This window comes from Miniopterus natalensis, chromosome 3 (assembly GCF_054644295.1).
Source record: "Miniopterus natalensis isolate mMinNat1 chromosome 3, mMinNat1.hap1, whole genome shotgun sequence".
NCBI classification, from domain to species: Eukaryota; Metazoa; Chordata; class Mammalia; order Chiroptera; family Miniopteridae; genus Miniopterus; species Miniopterus natalensis.
In genome coordinates this window covers 7,641,674-7,663,387 of record NC_142083.1, presented here as the reverse complement: position 1 = coordinate 7,663,387, position 21,714 = coordinate 7,641,674, and the positions used below count along the sequence as shown (strand labels likewise).

At 40.7% G+C, this 21,714-nt stretch overlaps 1 protein-coding gene across 1 annotated transcript in view; it reads right to left on the bottom strand.

Moving 5' to 3' along the window:
- Positions 1-21,714, bottom strand: part of FYB1 (FYN binding protein 1) — an 82,548-nt gene that overhangs the window by 38,177 nt on the left and 22,657 nt on the right. The window contains exon 2 of the mRNA XM_087815287.1: positions 5,427-5,583. Within this exon, the coding sequence (XP_087671413.1) occupies positions 5,427-5,583 (157 nt within the window). The remainder of the gene's footprint in view (positions 1-5,426; positions 5,584-21,714) is intronic.

The following is a 21,714-nucleotide window of genomic DNA, read 5'->3' as shown; positions in this document are numbered from 1 at the left end:
AGCCTGAATGATATAATTATAAGTGACTTCTGGGGAGTAGGCAGGTGATCGAGGCCACCCTGCCTCTTGAAAGGCCTTCCTGGGTCCCAAAGAGAGATTTGTTTTCTTGCCTTAGGCAAGGCAGATGCTACACCCTGGGGACAACTGCAAACCTTACTAGTCCATTATTCCTTCGGAAAGCCTGGCCCGCACCTGGGCCCCAGCCCCAGCTGCTCTAGTCCCAGTTGCTTCCCTTTTCTCCCATAACAGGCTGCCTGTATTGAGCTTTCCATTTCCTTTCTTGCTCTTTAAAAGTTATTTCAGTCAGGCTTGTGTCCCCACTACTGCAGAACTTCCATCCACACTGACCTCCACAGAGCTCGCTAAGTGGCCCTCACAGCCTCTGACACAGCCAATGGCTGCTTCCTCCTGATGATACTATCCGGGCGGGCACGGGGAGTTGGAGTGCCCCAGGGCTCATTTCTTCTCTCTAGTTAACCTCACTTCCTTGGGAATCTTAACAGTCTCAACTCTAAGTGTGGAATATATGTCTATTGTGATAGGCAGTTAGACAGACATGAGAGAGCAAGGACAATGGGCCAGGTACAGAAGGTCATCAGGGTGGAAAGCTCCAGGTGCCTAGCAAAGGACAATTGTTGGGTGGGACCTTGCCCCCAGGGTGGCCTTTCTTCCCTTAGCGTATCTCTGGTCAAGCGGTTTGGACCCCCTGACCTTTCCTCCCTAGAGGTAACACCTAGGCCCCAGTTGCATTTCAGCTCCAGGCCCAGAAAAGCAGCAAAACCAGCCACAGCTGACCTCAGGACCAGCTGCATTGGATAATGACCCTCCTGCCCTGGTGCCGACAAATCAATCAGTGGAGACCTAGACCTTGAAAGGACACACTGGAAAGCTGCTGAGTATTATAACGAAACCTTCCCCTGGGACCTGCCCTAAAATTTCCACCCTTAAAACCCTTGGGGTAGATTATACATATATGTATAATCTCGAAATCATTTGGTCTGGCCATGCCGAGGCCTCACCAAAGAGAAGCATATTTGACCAAATATAGCAGGCTAATTTTTAAGTTGATAATTTTGTATGGCCTGTGAATGTGGTTCTAAATATCCAAACAGCCACTGGCAGAAAAAAGGTTCCCCACCCCTGGTTAGGACATAGGACCCAGTGCACGCTCCCTCCCCAGAGCACAATGGCACCTTCCCCTTTCTCTTCCCCTTCTGATTCCCCTTTCTCCTACCCGCAGCGAGTTACCATCAGCTTCCTCAGTCCCAAGCTCCAAGGCCCTTCCTTTACCTCTGTAACTTGTTTCCTCAGCCCATTTCTTCCAGGAATTACTTCTTCTACCTCTGGATTTTTACTAATAAGTGTTCTCTTATAGTTGGACCCTTGGCTCTGAATTCTTTCCTAGCCAGGACTCAAGTACCAAGGTTGCTGAACCCAGGTCTGCTCTGACCCCACCAGTCAGACACCTGGGGCCATTCCCACCGCCTATAACACTATGACTCTCAAATTTATATTTTCAAACCAGAACTCTCTCCCAAACTCGCCGCCTCTTATACCAAATTGTGTCCTCCACACCTCCACTCGGATGTTTAAGACACACCTCAAGCTTCACATAGTCACGGCCTCCCGACCTTCCCCACTCCAAGCTCATTCCCCTGCAGCCTCTCCCATTTCAGTTGAGGGAAACATCCTCCTCAGTGTTCCTCAGGCCAAAGACCTGGGAGCGATCTTCCATCTTCTTTTTCCTTCACACCCCGAATCCACATTCTGTTACAAAATATATCCAGAACCTGCACACCTTTCACTGCCTCACTGCCACCACCCTCCACCCTCGTGGGAGCCCTCTCTATGTCTTGCCTGTATTTCTGCAACATCCACCCAACTACTTTCCCTGCTTCAACCCTTGCCTGCTGTCTCCTTCAGGCTCTGTTAAGTAATCTCGATAAAGCACGAGTCAGAAAGCATCACTGCTCACCCTTTCAGTGGCCCCCTTCAGTTACGGTAAGAGCCACGATCTCTGCATGAGCCGAGCCTTTTCCTGCTAGCTCTTCCCTTGCTCTACTCCGGCCCGTTACCGCCTTCATAGTCTTTGAACACTCTCGGTCTTTATTCTGTCTGTTTTTTCTGCCTGGAAAGATTTTCCTCCAGATATCTGCATGTCTAACGCCCTCGCTTCGTTGAGCCCGCTCCAGGGTACCTTCCTATAAAGGAAGTTACCCTCACCTCTGTTTAAGGTTGCAACACACTGTCCCTCATCCCACCCTCACACGACACCACCCAACCCTGCGCTATTTTCTCCCATGGCACTCAACGTTTCCCAACATACTGTATCCTTTCCCAGGTAATTATGTTTATTCCTTTGATCTCTTGTCCTGTTTTATGTGGGCAGAGGTCTTTGTTTTATTCACTGCTTCCTGAACTCTTATTACAAAGGCACAAAGTAGTGGTTTAAAAAATAGTCGTTGAGTGAATGTCAAATAATTAGCTCTTGACCCGAGAGTGGCCACTGATTGGAAAGGGGAGGAATGGCACTTGTAGGCCCGCAGAGGGCACACCTGGGAGACACCCAGGTGTGATGTGAAGAAAAGCACAGGAACACCCTTATTTCACAATTTTACTTAAAGACCATCCCTTAAATTTCCCTCACACATTAAATACAAAAATTTGAGCCAGACTATCAAGACCCATTGCTTTCATTTCCTCTTGTGTCTTATCTAGCTTCCTCTACTTGGGGGAAAGTTTCTAACCCAGATATTACTTCATTTTGGAATTTACTTGAGCTTGCCCATGAGAACCTTGAAGTTTTCACTATATACCACAATTTTACTTTTTTAAAAATATTATCTTATAGATGTCCTTTAGCTTTCCTTCCCTCTGTTCTCTCCATCTGACAGCTTTCAGATGCTCCAATTACAGTTTGTCTAGGCAATATAACATCTAAGACTCTTGTTTCTTTCCATCTTTCTTTTGAGAGTCTTATTTTGTGGAGCTGGCAACCCTCAGATAATCAGACTTTCTAATTAGAAGCCCTTAATAAGATGTAAACAGGGCTGAGGTAAAGTTTATTACAATTGGTGGTTTTTGCTATTGTTTTCATCAAATAAGAATTTGAGGCTGGTTGGCAGGCCCTTTTTAACTTGGCAACAATTCCCTGCAGAGCTGGGAAACTGACCAGCATCCTTATGAAGTAGTCCTGCAGGCTACAGGACTGTTTTCTAAGTCCTTTCTTTCTTCTACAACTTTTTATTCCCCACCTTATCGTAATGGATTCTAGGGAGTAGATGAATACAGCAAGCCTGCAACTGCTATTTTTAGAAGAATCTGTTACCAAGGTTGGCCCTTGGCTTGTATCTGGAAACACATCTTCTAAAAAATTCTCTATATTGATATGAAAAGTTGCCTGATTGTAAGAGCGCTTTGCCTCGCCTGGATTGTATAAACAATGTAACTTAAGATGAACATCTGCTTTGCTTCTGGAAGTCTGGTACTTGGGTCGTTGCTAGGTAGCAGGTGTCTGTGTGACTAGCTCTCAGTAAACACCCGTCTCTGATAGGCTTTCTGGGGAAGCGGCATCGCACATGCATTGCGTTTTCATAGCCGGAGGAAGCAGCATTCGCAGTGTGTCTGCTCAGCCTCAGGAGCAGAGTGTGACCGTGATAAACCTTAACCATCAGCACCACTGTGTCATGAGGCCTGTGAGGCCTTTCGGTAACTCATCAAACATAGGGGTGGTCTCGGGGATCCCCAGCAGCAGGAGTAGTGCCAGATAGTCCTTCTCCTCACATTTCTTTGATCAAAATATTACGTATCAGTCTTCATGTCTTGTAAATGTTCAGGAATTCGTGTTCAGGGTATTTAACACAACCTCTCACTAGAATTACACAGGGTCCAGCAGCCTGACTTGAAGCCAGCAGCTGCGATGGGGTCACATCATAAAATTCAAAAGCGCTAAGTTGAAAATCGAGTGGATAAATTTGTCAAAGTAGGAAAGAAATTAAGAAAAGGAAACAGGATCAATATATGTGAAAGGAAAATAATTTACACAGAAAACAATTTATCACATAGAAAATAAATACACACATGAGGTGTATTTAAGAACACATGTTAATTAGTTATTTCAATTAAACTAATATTCACTTAGCATTTATATGTTCATAGGCAGATAGATGGCTTCCTCTCTTATTTGGTGGCTGGATATCATGGGGTGTTAGAGGCTTTAAATTAGAAATTATAAACTCAACTGTTGGGAAGTGTATGCACTCAACCTAAATGTACAACGTAGACCATAGAGAAGATAATAGCCACTTACCTGCTCTAACACCTTCTGGTTGCTGCCTTTAAATCCTTCCCAAAGCATAATAGAGTGAAACATATTGGAAGCTACCCATGACTAGCATGTTTTCAACCCCTGCCCTAAATTGTAATCATCAACATTTCAAGAAAGCTGTCAACCAGATATTATTACTAACAGGTTCTATTATATGATGAATTACGGATATTAAGATTTTAAATGCAAAGAAATTCAATCTTGTAGGAGACTGAAGTGAAGGAAGAACAAACTTCAGGTAAATATTCGGGGATATTACTTATTTGTGGAAAAGGAGAATCAGGAAAAGCAATTTTCTAGAAGAAAGGGAAAATCTAGCCTCACTTGCCATGAGGACCCATACTTGCTACCCACTGTCTGAAAATTTCTTTTTTTTCTGAAACATTTCATTCTATTCCAATTTTCCACTTGCCTTTTCCTCAACCAGCTGTTCTGGGGTAAATCACGGGTAAAGAGCCCATCCATAGCAACCCATGTAGTTTTGACACTTCTAAAAAGTACCAGCTAAGAAAATTTAAGTTTGAATAAAAGTTTCCTAGGTTTTTAAAACAGCCCACAATCTGAAGGATGAGAGAAAACCTGCTTTACTTTGGACTCAGACTGACCTTGGCTCGAATTTCTACTCTACTCTATTCTTGTGTGACCTTGGAGAAGCTATTTAGCTTCTATAGAGTTCCATTTCCTCCTCTGTGAAATGGTGCTAACACTAGTCATTCCTGAAGATTATAGGGATTATAAATGTAAAATGCCTAGCACATCACAGGTTGTCAGTAAAATATGATAGTGGTGGTGTTGGTGATGATGGTGTTGATGGGGAAGGAGGTGACAGTGGTGCTGACCTGAAGAATGCTTCAGAGCTTTAAAAATGGCAGGAGAAATGGTCTTGCAATGAACGCTTAAGAGGAAAATCACTGTAAAAGCAGGTCAACGAGTTGCTCAAGGGTCTGGAGGTCTGAGAGCTTCCTGCTTACGCTCTTACCCCGCTAGCTGCCCACCTCTGTGGCCCGCCAGCTTACCGCGGAACCCTGAACATTCGGCCAAGCACAGCTTGGAAATCTATGGCAAGAGACTGACAAAGAGACAAGGTAATTCTACTTACTTCAGATCTAGAGGAGGTTTGATGTTTCTGGGAGGTAGACTTGGGGCTGGCGGCGGGGCTGGGTGAGAAGCTGGCAACGGCGGTTGGCTGGCCGGATGGGGTGGTGGCGGCGGTGGTAGGGAGGTTGCCGAGTAAGGCGTTTGGCCTTTGCCCGTGCCTAAAAAGCAAAACAATACCAGGAATTAAGATATGTCCTTAAAATGCAAGAAGTGGTTATTCGAAGGATGCAGAAATCAGAATTTAAAACATAAAAATGTAAGAATTGCATCCCCAGTTGAATTAATGCTTTAGGGTCTAATAGTCTAAGTACCATGGGACATGGCATTTTTAATGTTCAGTTTCTTTTATTTTTTCAGCCTTAATGAGGCATAATTAACAAATAAAATGGTAAGATATTGAAGGGTGCAACATGATAATTTTATATACTTATGTATTGTTTAAGGATTCCCTCCATGGAATTAATTAACATCCACCACCTCACATGTTTATCTTTGGGTAGGGGGAAAGAATCTTACAGTCTACTCTCTTAGCAAATTTCAATTATACAATGTTATTAACTAGGGACACCATGTCAAATGTTAGACACTCAGATTTCATATTATATTATAGCTGAACATTTGTAGACTTTTACCTATTTGTCCCTCTTGCCACCACCCCTACCCCCTGGTGTCCACTTTTCTACTCTGTTTCTATGAGTTCGACTTTTTCTTAAGATTATACATAAGTGATACCTTGCAGCATTTGTCTTTCTCTATCTGGCTAGTTTTACTTAGTATAATGCCCTCCAGATTCATCCATGTTGTCACGAGTAACAGGATTTCCATTTTTAATGGCTGAATAATATTCCACTGCATATATTTACTGTATCTTCTTTATCCATTCATGTGTTGAGGGAAATCTAGGCTGTTTCCATGCCTTGGCTGTTGTGAATAAAGCTGCTACGAGCATGGAAGTGCAGCTATCTCTTTGAGATAATGACTTTGTTTCCTTTGGATGTCTACTCAGAAGTTAGGACTGCTAGGTCAAATGGTAGTTCTTCGTTTAATTTTCTTGAGGAAACTCTATTGAAGATGTATAATATAATAATGTACTACTGACATCTCTTCCCAACTCCACATTCAGTGGAGATACAACACACAGATACTATGATATATTCAACTTGGACACGATGGGAGTATTTTCCTCATGGAAACCAACAAGAACTGCAAATTTGGGCTTGATTTATTGTTTTGCTGATTCTTAGGTTTAAGAAAAGAATAGAGAAAATGCCGATCATGCAGAAGAAACTTAAAAGTGTGTCATTTCTGTAGATACTACATTATGAATAGTATAAACCATTGAGGAAATATTTTCCTAGTATTTGAAAACTATTATCCAACTCAGCAAGTAGGCACTCAATCACTGGGGAGGGAGTGGAGTCCCGACACGCATCTTTGTTGTTACACATTCGTTGTGTTAATGTAAGTGAAAATATCAACATTCAAGTTGGAGCTATGCTCCATCATTAACTGCAACCATGGGCTGGCTACAGATGCAAAAATCAACAACTGGCTAAATGGAATTTTCAGTAAAAAGTATTGCATATTTTATTATTTGTATTTGTGTGTTATACATCCTTTATCTCAATAAAATTTATTACATGTACTTAACACACATACCACAGCCTTTCCGGGAGAACCTGTTCAACATTTACCAGCACACCATTGCTTTTATCTGAAAAATCTCCAGGCTCCGTGGGCCACCTGACGGATCGAGTCGCTCGTCTCTGCATCTCCGCTCGCCCTGTTTGTCTGTCCCCCCTGCACTTTCTGGTTTCATGTGTCATGCTCAGAAATTAGGGCCGTTGCCTGCTTTTCCTGAATGTGGAGTTTGTGTTTTGTATCCTTGTTTGGGGGCGGTTTTTGAAAAGGAAAGGAGGTGACCTCTTGAAAAATATTTTAATTTCACATATCTGAGCACTAGTGAGGTCATTTTTTCACTTTTATAACCATTTTTCATTTCAATGGTAATATCTATTCAAATCCTTTGCCTATTTCAAAAATAGTACTTGCTTTTTCTTATTGGTTTATAAAACCTCTTTATTAAGAATCTTAATTGTTTCGCTTCTCACATGGACAAACTAAATAGAATCATCGGTCGCTTTGCTTCCTGCCTCTGCTTGTCTGTAACAAAACCAGCCAACCAACCAACTGAACAAACCAAAACCAAAACAAACAACCCCCAAACTTTACCATAAGCAATGAAGCCTTAAAAATCTTCGAAAGCTTTAAAGAAAATATAGTACTTTACTGTAAATTTCCTTAACGAGTCAATGGCAGGCTTTTCAATGGCATATTATACAAAAAGCTTCCTAATTCCTTTTAGATATTTCTGCCTCTTTCCAAAGTTTTTCATTTATGGTAATTATTAAAAATATTACCCTCTCTCCTCACTATTGCAGTCCTCTTGGAGCTTTACAAATTGCTCAGGCCCTGTGCCCCTGACAGGGGAGACACCCCCTGTGGGGTGCAGTTCTCTCAGGAATAGTGCATCTCTTTGGCAGTTATTTTTGCGGGAGTTGAGGTAGGAAGAATTATAATTTTTCTGATATAGAAAAATTTCTAACTGATTATATTTTTATTATAAATATTTTGTCCATTTCAGTTTTGTCATAAGTAAAGTTCACTTTTTTGATATATAGAACTTACTGCTTATTCTCTAAATCAATGAATCAATTCTTTTGTGTGTAATTTCTATCACTAGAGTTATGCTGAAAAAAGTCTTTCCCACCCTGAGAACATATAATTATTTACCTTCCCTTTTCTCCTACTTCTCCGGTGTTTATTTATTTACATGTAACTCCTTAAAACTCTTAGTAATTTATTTTGGAGTAAGGCATGACATTGACATCTAATTTTATGGTTTTTATTGTTATTGTGTTTCTTAAATCATGTACCAAATCTAATAAGCTATTACTTACTGATTTGAAATGCCTCTTTTATCATGGAATAAACATTTAAAATCTATTAGATTTGACAGATGAAAATGGTATCTTGTTATTTTAATTTATAAATAATGTGGTTTGATAGATTCATTAGTGATTTGAAAACTGTACATGAAAAGAACAGCTACTGTGAGGGGATGTTATTAACCATGTGCAAATAGAAGGAGAAAATGTTTACTAGCCATTTGTGACATCTTTTTATGGAAACAAAATTTGACAAGCAGGAGGTGTTACCATATGAGAGTAACCTAAGGGCTGGAGGTGAGAAATTATAGACAAGGTTTGGGGAATTGGAAACACTAAAAACTGACTTAACCCCAAGCCCACATGCTTTTTCATCTTTACGTAAACTCATGAGACATTCTGAGTGGGCATCTGCGGTGGGCCCTTGCCGCTCTGCTTGTATCTACTCTCCCTTCCCTAATTCCAATAACTGGAGCTGCCTGGAAAGAGTGTGCTTGCTTTTCCACTGGACTGGGGACTCCAAGGGGTCCCTCTGGAACTGCTGGCAGCCACCTGGCCCCCACCAGGGGAGAGCTTGCCTGAGAGAGCAGCGGAGCCAGAGGAAAGCAGTGCTGAGCAATGCAGAGGGACTGGTTGGATTTTTAAATAAATTACCTTTGGAAAATTGTTAGAGATAATTTGGAAGGCTTAATGAGGCTCTGAACTAATTGAAGTGCCCCATTCCTCATCAAGCTTGGGAGAACATATGCTAAATTCTCCCTATGCTCCACTAGTATTTAGCAGCAAAACATTTGCTTGGCAAAAAATCTGTGGTCACTTTCAAATACTACAAGGAATATATTTGCATGCATACAAAATAATTCTAAGAAAAAGCACCTTAGTATTTCAGGGAGGAAAAAACAAGCAGGCTTACATTAATGTAAAATGACTGGCTCTAAAATCTCAATCTGGACTTTTTAAAGTACACCAAAATATAATTAGTAATACTGGAATTCTCAAAAGCTGAAGCCTAATGTGTTGTGTTGGAAAGAGGGGGTGGATTATAATAAAATAAGTAAAAAGGAAACAGAAACTTTAAGTCTATAGGAAATTCCTGAGATTAATGACAGTAACATAAAACAATTACCCTTTTTGCCAGGCACCATTCTAGGAATTTCACATATATAATCTTATTTAATCTTTATAATAACCCTATGGGGTATATGTAATTATTTAGTTTCCATTCGATAGTTAAGAAAACTATTCACATTCAGGGAGGTGTAAGCAACAGAAGTGGGGGGCAAACTCAGCCAGGATTTGACCCCACATCAATTTCTTATGGTGTCTTTTCCCTCTCTGCTCCTCAAAGTAATGAAATGGAAATTATTGGTAAGTTCAAATGGACACATTAACATTGCTTTCCTAAGATCTGAGTGTAAGCCCAGCTTTTCCAATGGGCCTCTTTCCTTGCGGTGCACTTTCAGAAGACTTCCGTTTCAGGCAGGGCAGAGCTGGCTCTGGAGAAGGTAAAGTAACTCTGAAGCAGATAGTCACACATACAGGTGTTCTGAATGTTGAATTTATCATTTATATCATAGTTTGATTTTGGAAACCAGATAGCAGGAAAGTAAACACTTAGGAGCTAGTGGAAAACGGGTCCTCAAAGATAAATGACTGATATGAGCTGGCAGGAAAAAAATATCTCAAGGAATACAATTGAGGAATTTGAAATAAAGTCATAAAAAAAAACTTAGAAGATATGAAATAAATAAAATAACAGGAAACAACAAGTTTAGAGTTTAGTTGGCATCAAGAATTAGGGATATAAAATTGAGACATAATACCCCAAACTGGTCTACTTATGGGTCTTACCCTCCAAGGCTCAAGGGGTATATTGCCCATGACTTTAAAATACTGGATCTGAAAAGACCATTTGAAATTCTTTCCTCAAAAATGACAGAACTGTGCAGGGATCTGAGCCCCGCAGCAGTGAGCAGAGCTGGTCTCCTGGGCAGTGCAGGTGACTCAGCGGCAGTTAACCACTCAGGTAAACTTGCCACCTACTGCCCACTCTCATCCCAAGTCACATTCAGGAACTGTATTCTTGGGCATTTTAACAGTAGCTCAAAAGTTCATGTGGGGGAGGAAGAAGTTTTCCTCCACCGTTCAAAGTTCTATTAGCTGATCTAATAAGAAAATCTGCACAAAATAGATTAACAGGAGAAAGTAACCTAATTTCATTACATACGTATGTATGGGAAACCCACGTACACAAGGGGTTCAGAGATGAGGTCGATATATGACATTCTGAGCTGAGGATGAGGTAGGGCACCTCAGGGCTTCTGAGGGGAGGAAGGTCACAGGATGGTGAGAAGAAATGTTCAGTAACTACAAGTCTGCTCTGCCTTACAGACAGGCCATAAAAAGTTATTTCTGGTGATAGCTCTTATTGTGAGCAAGGCCCCTAATTTAAATTCTTTAAGGGGGAGGTAGAAGTTTCTCGTGATTCTGCAGGTCTTGATTGCCTTCAGCTCAAAATAATCCCCATGCCTAAGTGGCACATTTTGGGGAGAATTGTTCTGAACCCCTCCAAGGAGATGCTGGGCATTTTGCTAAAAATGTTAGTGGGAGCTTGACTTCCATTTTGCTGTAACATTTGAACTTTCACAACAGATGTAATGATTTTAATAATAAAATTCTTAATGATAATAAAAATGAGACTAATGGCAAAAATAAAAGAGAACTGACTGTACTTGTATTAGGGAACAGTTCACAATGGTTACAGAAAAAACAATGAGGTGGGTTGGGACCGACAGGGAAAGAAATTGCAGAACCTTGTAGACAGGAAAACCACTTTCAAGAATCTGGAAAGTTAACAGCCTCTGGTTCTAACCTTCATCTTCTTTAATTTGGAGGCTCAGAAGAGGCTTTGCATAAGCCATATGCCTCGGCTCAGGCCCACCGGATGGGTGGAACTCCAAGGTCATTTTATGGGGAGGAAACGACTAGGAGGGGCCCTCTATGAGTCAGCGGTACCCAGGAGTTATCTGGCCCAGACCTGAGGGTGGCTCCAGAGTCACTGAAACACAGACTCCCCACAGTGATGGCAGTTTGTCAGCATCTAAAACTGTATAAACAGAAAAACTGAATTGGGGAAAGAGAAAAGAAGGAGCGGGGAGCAGGGATGATTAATGAAGATGCAATAAAAGTGCTAGTATACTCATAGAAAAAGGAAACTGCATTATTTCACAAGCTTTGCACTTTAGATTTTTCTGCAAACCACATACTGGTTCTAGATATTGTCCCAATACTCTTGTAACACAAAGGTCTATGAGGATTCGGAAAGTCTGCCCCATAGATTCTGACACTTACGACTTTTGACTAAGAAGGTACCTATAGCCTTTGTGACCCAGACCTCTAAGGAGCATCTAGAATGGTGATTCTCGAGCTTCTTCTTAAACTGTGGATTCCTTCACGAAACCAAACACATTGCATCATGTTGACCGCAAATGCCATAAAACCCTGACCCTAGGCCAGGCGTTTCTAACCCTGGCTTGGTTGAGATGTCTTAGAATTAGGGGAGGCATTAGAAGACTTTGATTTTTATCACCAGCTCTGTCACCAAGAGCACTCTGTCTTTGGCAAATCAGTTAACCTCCACGTGACTTAGTTTTTCCTTCTGTCTAATGGCTGTAATACGATTGCAACCACTTCGCGAGGGTTTGAGGATCAGCAGAGCTGACGTGCATGAAGGCAGCTTGCAAAGTCTGAGCATTGTATGAACACGAAAGATGAGCACACAAAGAGGGGCTGCGAATACAATTATCCAAGTTACCCTGACTTAAACTATTTCGAAGTCATTTATATGTTTATTTATTCTTTGGGAATTACTCTGTGCCTGGCCCCAGGATTTAGCCATGGAATTGGCAACTCGGAATATAGCCTTCGAAGTTCCCTGGGTCACGGTAGGACATAGCTATTGGCCATCCAAATGGGGAAAAACCTCTCGCTCACCTCCACCTCGCTGCACATGGGCTTCCTCAGGGCCAGTCTCACAGAGATCTTATCTCATTTACTATAATGGATGGTTCAAAACCTCCCTATGTCTTGCTCTCCCTGTTTCCTTTCCCCCTGATTCTCTGGGAAAATGTCATTCTTTGCTACCAATACCAACTGGCATTCTTGGTTCTTATTGGTGTCCACTTCCTTGTAGACCCTGTGCCACAAACTATGAACTCCTTCCTTTGCATCAAGCAAGAAGCATTTATTGAGCACTTACTGTATGCTCTCAACTGTGTGTTTCATTCTTTAAGATTCGCTTTCCATCTTAAGTATGGTCTGATCTCCTCTACTTTAAAGAAACACAGTATCTCCTCTTAGCCTTGTCCCGCACTCTAGCTATGAGCTGCCTTTTCTTTTTCCCTTCAGAGCCAAGTTCTTAGCACCAAAGTCCGTATTTGCCACGTCTGTGTCTTCGCTGTGCTCGGTGGCTTCACGGCAGGGTGAAGAACGACAGAGAAGCCCAGGTGTGAACTCAGACTCTACCACTCTTACGCGAACCTTCAATTGGTTAGTACTCAACTTGGGACCTTGAGTAAGTTGCTTGGCTTCTCTAGGTCTTCAGTTTTTCATCTGTGAAATGGTCATGTCACAGTGTCCACTTCCAGGCAGAAGCAACTGACACATTCTAGCTCTTAAATGTTGCTATGCTTCTTAGCTGTTACTTGGCCTGGCTGCATCACTAATACATTGTCGTCTACCCACCTCAGCTGTAAAAGAACCCACCCAACCAAAAAACCAACCCTTTTTCTCAAAGCAGTCACGCCTAATGCTGGTTCCGTTAGAATATTTTAGAATGAATTAAGAATCAGGGAAGTTTAACTTTAACTTTTTGGTACCCATTACGTACCAAAACAAACATTACTCTCACTTTCTTGATTCCTAAACGCACCAGGAGCAAGTTTCAACGTGGGAAGCAGCACAGATTGATGGAAAGAACACTTGTGCCGGTGTCATTCAGACCTGGGTTCGACTCCTAATCCCATCCAGTACTAGCTGTAGGACACCGGGCATTTACTTTGCTTCTCTGGGTTTTATACACCCTGCCTGTTGAAATGGGACTACTGGCTCCTAACTTGCAGGGTCACTATGAGAATTATAAATAATATGTGCGCCTGCCCAGCATCTGATAGGTGTTCTACTTATGAATCATCCCAGAACCTAGAACTGTGTTCTCCATGGAACAGCCCTTATGAAGCCTCTGAGGGCACATTTACCCATCTCTGTGGAGAGACTGAGATAATCAGACTTTTAATAACTTAAACATTTATTTTTCTAAACTGCCACTTGTGCCTGAGACCACCTGCTAACTGCCGCGCGTCTGACCACGTGTAGAAAGCAGGCTCGGAAAAGCATGGGCCCTTTCAGTTCAGCGTGGCGCGGTGGCCCGCCTCCCTCCGTGTGGACAGCACGCGGCCGGGCGCCGCTCGCACAGCTTTCCTCCATCTGTGCACAGAGCACGCGCACGTGGCTGCTTACACGGATTTTGTTTGCTTTAAAATTCCCATACACCACTTTTTCATTTATTTATTCATTTTCGCCCTGGTTAGACGGTGACCTCTGAAAGCAGCTCTGCGCTGTCAACGCTTGGCATCTACCGCACATAGCAGGCATTTACTGCTGTATTGACTTGGGCTTCCTTTTTCCTTTAGATAAAACCAGTTTAAAATATTTTGTTACAAAATAAATATAGGCACAGTAAAACATTTAATAAAAGAGGGAATACTGAAAAGAAAACCTTGTATCTAGATCCCATATCCTGGTCCTGATCCCCAAAGACAACTGTTATCAGTCTCTTACACATCTTGCAAGAAATTTTTCATCCATTTTTTTTTTTTTACACAAATGGGACCATAGTCCATACATTATTCTGTACTTTGTTTTCTTAATTTTGAAAAGAGATTGTTTTATATTCTCACAAATAGGATGATCAGGTTTTTTTTTCATAGCCATGGAGCTCTCGACTACATGGATTTACCGTAATGTATTTGGCCAGTCTCATCACTGATGGAAATTTAGATTATTATTTAATAACTTTATCAAAATATAACTTACATAAATACACTGGTTGAAAGTATACAATTCATTGGTAGTATATTTACAATTATGGAACCATCACTGTAACCCAACTTTTGAACATACGAATCACCATGAAAATAAACCCTGTACCTGTCAACAGTTACTCTCTATCTCTGTCCCCTTTCCCCGGCCTTAGGCAACCACTAATCTACTTTTGGTCTCTATAGATTTGTCTGTTGTGGACATTTCTTATTAATAGAATCATACAATATGCAGCCTTTAGCGACTGGTTTCTTTCACTTAGTTGTACTTGCAGTTCAATCACGTTGTAGCAGATATCGGTTACTGTTTTTTTTTGGCTGAATTATAGCCTATTGTATGGATACACATCTATGTATCCATTCATCAGCTGGTGGACCTTTGAGTAGTTCCCACTTTTTAGCTATTATAAATAAACGCTGGTATGAACATTCATGTTCCAGTCGCTGTATAGACATAAGTTTTCATTTTTCTTGGATATATGCCCAGAGTAGAATTGCTAGGTAACTCCATGCTTAACCTTTTGAGGGACTGTAGGTTGTTTCTTATAGGTTTATATTTTTGGATTATTAGACAATCACAATTATAAAATTATACTTATTCCTTTGACCATAAGTGTAAATATATCTCTAGAATAAACTCAGGAAAGTGGAATTGGTAGGTCAAAAGAACCAAACATTAAAATATTTTGGTGAATAATGCCATTTGGTGAGATTTGTGTGTCTTCCAGCACAAGAGGTGAATGCCTGGATTACCATAACCTCACTGACATTGTGCATAATCATACTTTTGTAGTTTAAACAATTCTGACGGGTAAAAAATTGATATGACATTTCAACTTGCACTTCTATGTTTACAAGTGAGTAAGGATCTTTTCAGACATTTATGACATTCTATTTGTGTGTGTGTGTGTGTGTGTGTGTGTGTGTGCCTCCTTTATACAGAATGTTAGAGGTACAGTATCCTCTTTAGTTAAGTAGCTGAAAAAATGAACATTGTCTCTTTTATAACTGGCATTTGATCTGATACAGAATATTATTTATAATATAGGCATATATCTATGTCAAAGTGTTTTAAAAGTTTCCAGAAGATCCTCAGCAGCCTTCAAAGGTAAGAACTTGAAACCTTTGGGTCACTGGTTTAGAAAATCCAGTTTTACAGAAATTTTCCTTGCCCAAATTCAAAGCCATCTGTCTTTATCTTCAAAGGATTTGTAAACCCATAGTGGGTGGGAAATTTTGAGAACTAATTTAGTTGAAAACAAAGCACTGTAACTATATTAGTAAGAAACTCTTTGCTTTGAAAGCAAGCTGCCAAGAGAATGTTGGTTAGCTTAGAAGAGTCCGTCAAAATGGAAAAAAAGAGTCATACTGAAATGTCAGTTTTGACATAGATAATAAAAGCAGAAATTAGGATGAAGGCGACGAAGAGAGATAAAATCAAATATGCTGGATCAATCAGAGGAAACTATGGAGAGAAAGGCTTTGATCGTGGCCTTACACTTCTCCACCTCAGACCCAACTTGAGCCTTAAATGTCTCCAAATATTTTTCAAAGCCCAATAACTGTTGGCTCTCCATTTGTTGTCTGTATAATTATTTGCATAATTACATGTAGCGATGAAATGTAAATTGTTTTTATGAATGATTTTAGTTATTTTCAATTCATAAAGTAACATGAAACTAAATTAGGCAGTAATTTGACAGACAATTCCTGACTTTTGAATCCTTTAAAAAAAATGTTTAGTAATTATTTTAAAAGAAAAAAAGTCAGTGTATAGGAAACATTTTCTTGGTCAGATGCTTAGAGCTTACAGAGTGCCTCTTTCTTGCTCCATGATAGAGCATAATTGGGCAGAAGGTAACTGAATTTCTTTTCTTCAAATGCCAGTTGTTTTAAAAGTATACAATACTTTTAAATAAGCTCAGTGGGGCGTGGCCCAGAGGTTGAGCTTCAATCTAGGATCCAGGAGATCATGGTTCGATTCCCGGTCAGGCCACATGCCAGGGTTGCGGGCTCGCGTGCAGGAGGCAGCCGATCAATGACTCCCTCGTCACTGATGTTTCTCTCTCCCTCTCCCTCTCCCTTCCTCTCTCTGAAATCAATAAAGACATATTTAAAAAAATTAAAAAAATAAAAAGAAATAAAGTATCCTAGTAAGTTATATGGGAGGAAAGAAAGTACTAGAACTCAAGTTTTGGAAACATCCTAGATGAACTGGTCCATGTGTTGGAGGAATGGTGACTGTGGGGTGAATGAATACTTTTAAATAAAACAAACATAACCCATAAATAAAGCATCAATGAGCATAGGAGGAGTAAACATAGATGCTACACAGACAATAACACAGCTCAGAAGTTGGGCAAGTAAATGCGCCAAATTCAAGTGTCCACGGAAGCCAGGCAGGAACCTCCCTTTGTGCCCTGAGCTGAGAATGTGACCAGGGAGCAGGAGATTAATGCCCTGTCTCAGTGGGGGGTGGGGACTACAGGGCTCCAGCCACTGTAAACATGAAAAACAAGTCTAGATTTTTCCACAAAATCTTTCCATTTTTGAATGTTGACCACTACGTAAACAAAACAAAAATTTAAAAAATCACACACCCAGAAAACTCTGCACACCAAACAAAACACATTTATGGGCTATATTACTTTGTGAGCGACACATTTTTGAAGTTAAGGAAGGGGAAGTTGGCCATGAAGAAAAAGTTTATTAAGGGAAATTGCCTAATCATAGGTTCATCCAGAAAGCCATTTCTTTTTCCTGCTAAAACTATAAAGTAAATTAGAACTTCATTAGACCTTCATTCGATCAGGCAGAGAGTCACAATGAGTTGAGGAAAGAGAACCAGAACTGCCCACAAGAAGTGAGGGCTTCCTCGGGCCCGGACAGATGTTCCCGGAGAGACTCCCGGGGAAGAACCCCCGGGCAGGCAGTGACCACAGCCCAGCACAGCTGCCAGAAGCACAGCTGTGTGGGCAGACGGGGTTAAGAGAAGGCATCAGGTCAGTCAGTGTTTGCACTTCTGTGACGACGACTGCTGCTGTCCTGCTATTTTCGAAAGATCACATAGGAACAAGAAAGGAGGGACCCCGGGTCAAGAGACAGCCCAAAGGCGTCATATGGTAAATCAAGGCCTTGAGAAGAGGAAGACACAGAAGAAGAGGCGGCCCAGACGACAAAACATGAAAACCAAAGAGGAGCTCCCGCTAGAGTTGCCATCTTAGGTTTCGCCCTCTTCCTTCTTTTCTTGAAAACAAAAAAAGCATTTTTAATCACCCAAATAATATACTAATTATTGCTGAAAAAAAGTCTTACAACACAGATCAGTAAAATTTCACAGGACTTCTCACTCCCTGTGACCCTCTCCTTCCCAGGGGCAACCTCTGTTTATCTTTGTTGAACGTTTTCTACAAATTTACTCACCTCTGTATGTATGCATAGAAATATGTGATTAAAAACCTAAATATTCCTGTCCGAGGAATTTTGTATTTACATATACCGAGCTCATCTCATTCTCTGTGGCGTGGCAGAGTCTTGGGGATATTCCATGGCTTGTCTTTCCCCCTTGACTACTAACAGTGTGGCCATGAGCATCTGCTTACACGCTTCTCTGTATACGTGTCGCAGTAGATTTCTAGAACAGATATCTACGAGTAGGTTGCTGAGATGAAGGGTTTGCACACTTCTGTTCACAGAGGTTCTGTGAAATTGTCCTCCTGTGGGGCCTTATCCGTGTGGACTTGGGGAAGGATTGCCTCCTCATATGCTCTTTACCACTGGACCTTTTGAAAATCATTTTTCAATTTTGCCAGCACAATCACTTAATCTTTCTGAGCCCTTGTTTAATCTGTAAAATGATAAAAATTCTACTTCACAGTAATGTTTTGATAATTATGCCAGTTAACAAAAGTGCTTATTACAAGTACCTAGCTCACAGTAGACACTCCGTAAACATCCATTCCCTCCCTTTATTACAGATTCCTTAGCGACGGAAAATTTAGTCAAATTAAGTGTACTTGTATAATTTTCTTAAGGTGCTGATAAAACTTTGAGTAAATCCATTTTTAAGCCCATATTCATATTTTATTCTTAATTACAGTTTCTAATTAGGAATGTTTCTCTGTAGTTGGGCATTACTATGTTACTGTGTTCCATGTTGTAATTCCATTTCCCACAACATTTCTGTTTTCAATTACTGTGAAACCTTTGCTTTTATAGTTCATTGGGACATTGTTTGGCCTTCACGTATTCTTTTTTCATTCTTCTAAGGCAAAGAAAGCAGTACTTTAATGACAATTAGATTAGTGTAAATATAAGCTTATGTTAATTTTTTAAATTTTTACTGGACTGAAAATACAATTTAAAAATTTGTGTGGGATATTTAGAATCTCTGATAATATCCAAAGACCTCAGATTCAAACACACTGTCCTGACTGTGTACAGCTCAGTCAGGTTTACCAGCTGAAATGAAGATTCTCCACCTCATTTATCTTGTCTGCATGCTTTGCTTAATGACTCACACCAGTCAAACAATACTAACTCTTACAGTTCCTGAATCTAACTCATAAACCCCATCTCTATATTATACAAATTAAAATATCATCACCTTCTGTTACACTGTGCATCTAATCCTGTATAAAGTCCACACATACCAGTGAATTGGTGAACTTAACATCTCAGGAATAAATATTAACAACCGCTCCTCCTGATTCCTGTTTTGTTTTCCCCAGCTCCCTACACCCAGTACATGAGCAACTCCCATCCATGCTACCTGCGGAATATATTCCAAATTCATGTCCTTCCCTCCCTCACACTGCTCCGCCCTGGTCCAAGCCGCGGCATTTCTCACCCAAAGCCTGCTCTCTGGTCTTTCCGCCTCACTGTTATCTGCCCACTTTAGGCTCTGGACAGCAGTCAAGGAGCAGTCCGACAGTGTGACCCAGAAAGTAACGCTCTTCTTCATGATGGCTCCAACATCAGCGGCTTCCTGTCACCTGTCACAGACTCTAGAGTACCTTCTGGGACAGCGCCCACTCCTGCAGCCCTTCCCTGAACCCTGCCCCGCACCGACGCTATTCTGGCCACTCGAGGCCTTGCTGCGTGTGACCACATCGAGCTGGTCCTCACCTAAGGGATCTGTGCTTACTGCTCTCTGCCCAGGCATTCCCGTCCTGTATCACTGTAGAGCTGGGCCTTCCCGCCATTCACGCATCTGCTTAAGTATCATCTTCTCAGAGAGGTCGTTACTGTTGGCCTCATTTAAAACAGCTTCACCTTGTCTGCCACCTCCTCAGTCACTCTACTGCATCATTCTGTTCTTTATTCACAGCACTCAGCATTCTCTGAACTCATTTATACATTTACTTCTGTATTATCTGCTCCTCCAGTTAAGAGGTACGTTCTATGAGAGCAAAACCCACATATATTGTTCTCATTGCAATATTTCCAAGCATAAACACATAGTTGTCACTCACTAAATATTTGTTGAATGGCCACATAAATAAATAAATAAATAACCTTCTGCTTGAAAAATATGAGATGTCAAACCCTCCTGGATCTTGCCTCTTTTAGATCAACAGCAAAGATTAAACATCATAGAGAATCTATTATATAATTTATGTTTATCATTAATATTCACACTAAGGATTATCATTATTTTAGTACATAGTGAAATTGAATGTTACAGGGCACTGAACACAAGGAATGAACATAAAGAATATAAGCTGAAGCCCTATAATTAGTAGAAAGGATGACATTTAATATTAGTCTTGGAATTGGAATAAGAAGTCATCTAACACAAAAATTCACTGGGTCTAAATTTAATTAAAATTTAAATCACAGACTGGCTGAAAGAAAGGAAATATTTAGCAATAAAAGAGCAGGGACAGTCAGAAACATAAGCCCCAAACTAAATATTCTGGGTGGATATGAATTGGGCTGGTCAAAGTTCATCCAGAAAGGTCAGCCAGGAAAGAGACAGAGTTCAAGTTAGTCAGTCAGTGTAGAGTATCAGTTAAGACCATGTACTTTGGAGTTGGTCAGACTGTTAGTCAAGTCCCCTTGACCTTGTAGGTTACTGCTGACCTTGTCCATTGACTGAATATTGTTACTTAGTTGCAATGTGCTCATACATATCTAATAGTTAATCATTATTAGATAATTTGTGGATAGTGAAGCAAGATAGTGCTAGTGGCCTAGTAAGAAATTGTACATAAAACAATATTAGATCCGATATGAATTGCGAAATGCAGATTTTACAACCATGAAAGATAGTGATGTTGGAAATGATAAACTGTGCTTGGGGGAAGATACAAGGCTTGGTAAATCCCCACGATGGACTTTCCACATGGGCCACGATTTCATTATAAACAAGCAACATATAGTGAACACCAAGCCAAAATTATCTTGAGGAACTGGGGAAAAATGAGAAGCTATGCCCCCTAAGATCCCTCAGCCTGGTTTCTTCTGGTAGGCTTTGCTAAAATCGTATCACTTATACTTACCTTGGTAAACTCTGACACCTACAAACTGTGTCTCAGTGCTCATTTTTACCAAACCTCCAATGCAGTCTTTGGTAGGACTACACCAAAGTGCACACTTAGCTCAGATTGCTGATAACACCTTGGTGAAGGACCTACTGTTGCTTTAGAAGACAAGACTCATATTTAAAGAATCCTTAGTAAGAGAGAACTAACTAGAATGACATTAAATAGAAAAAAAGTATAACTACTTAGTAACAAAAAAATTTAGTACATCATGGGGAAAAATCAACTATGTACAGCAATCATAGAAAAACTTTTAAGGTACCCTTATATCATAGATAAAATATTAATTTTTATAACATTGTTATTTAAAAGATAAAATGGTACTTTATATTTTAGGCACCTCAAGTGAAATAGGACCCCTAGGTCTGGAAAAGAATCATATTTTAGACTTATTAAATAGTCACCTCTGCAGACACTGTTATTAGGCTGATTATCAAACGTGGGTCTCTGGCAGTAGTTTGCACAGTCTAGGGTGCATAAGGATCACTTGCACGTATTTAATACACAGGTTCTAGAAACCCAGCTTTAGAGATTCTTATTCCGACGCTCTGGCTGGGGCTCAGAGGTCTGGGTTCTTGCTTACAGTCCTGGGGAGTTCTGATGCTCGTGGCCTACGAACCACTTTGAGAAACACTGATTTTTTTTTTTCTTCTCCTTTAAATGAAATAGTGAAACGCCAGTCAGTTAACACTGGCATT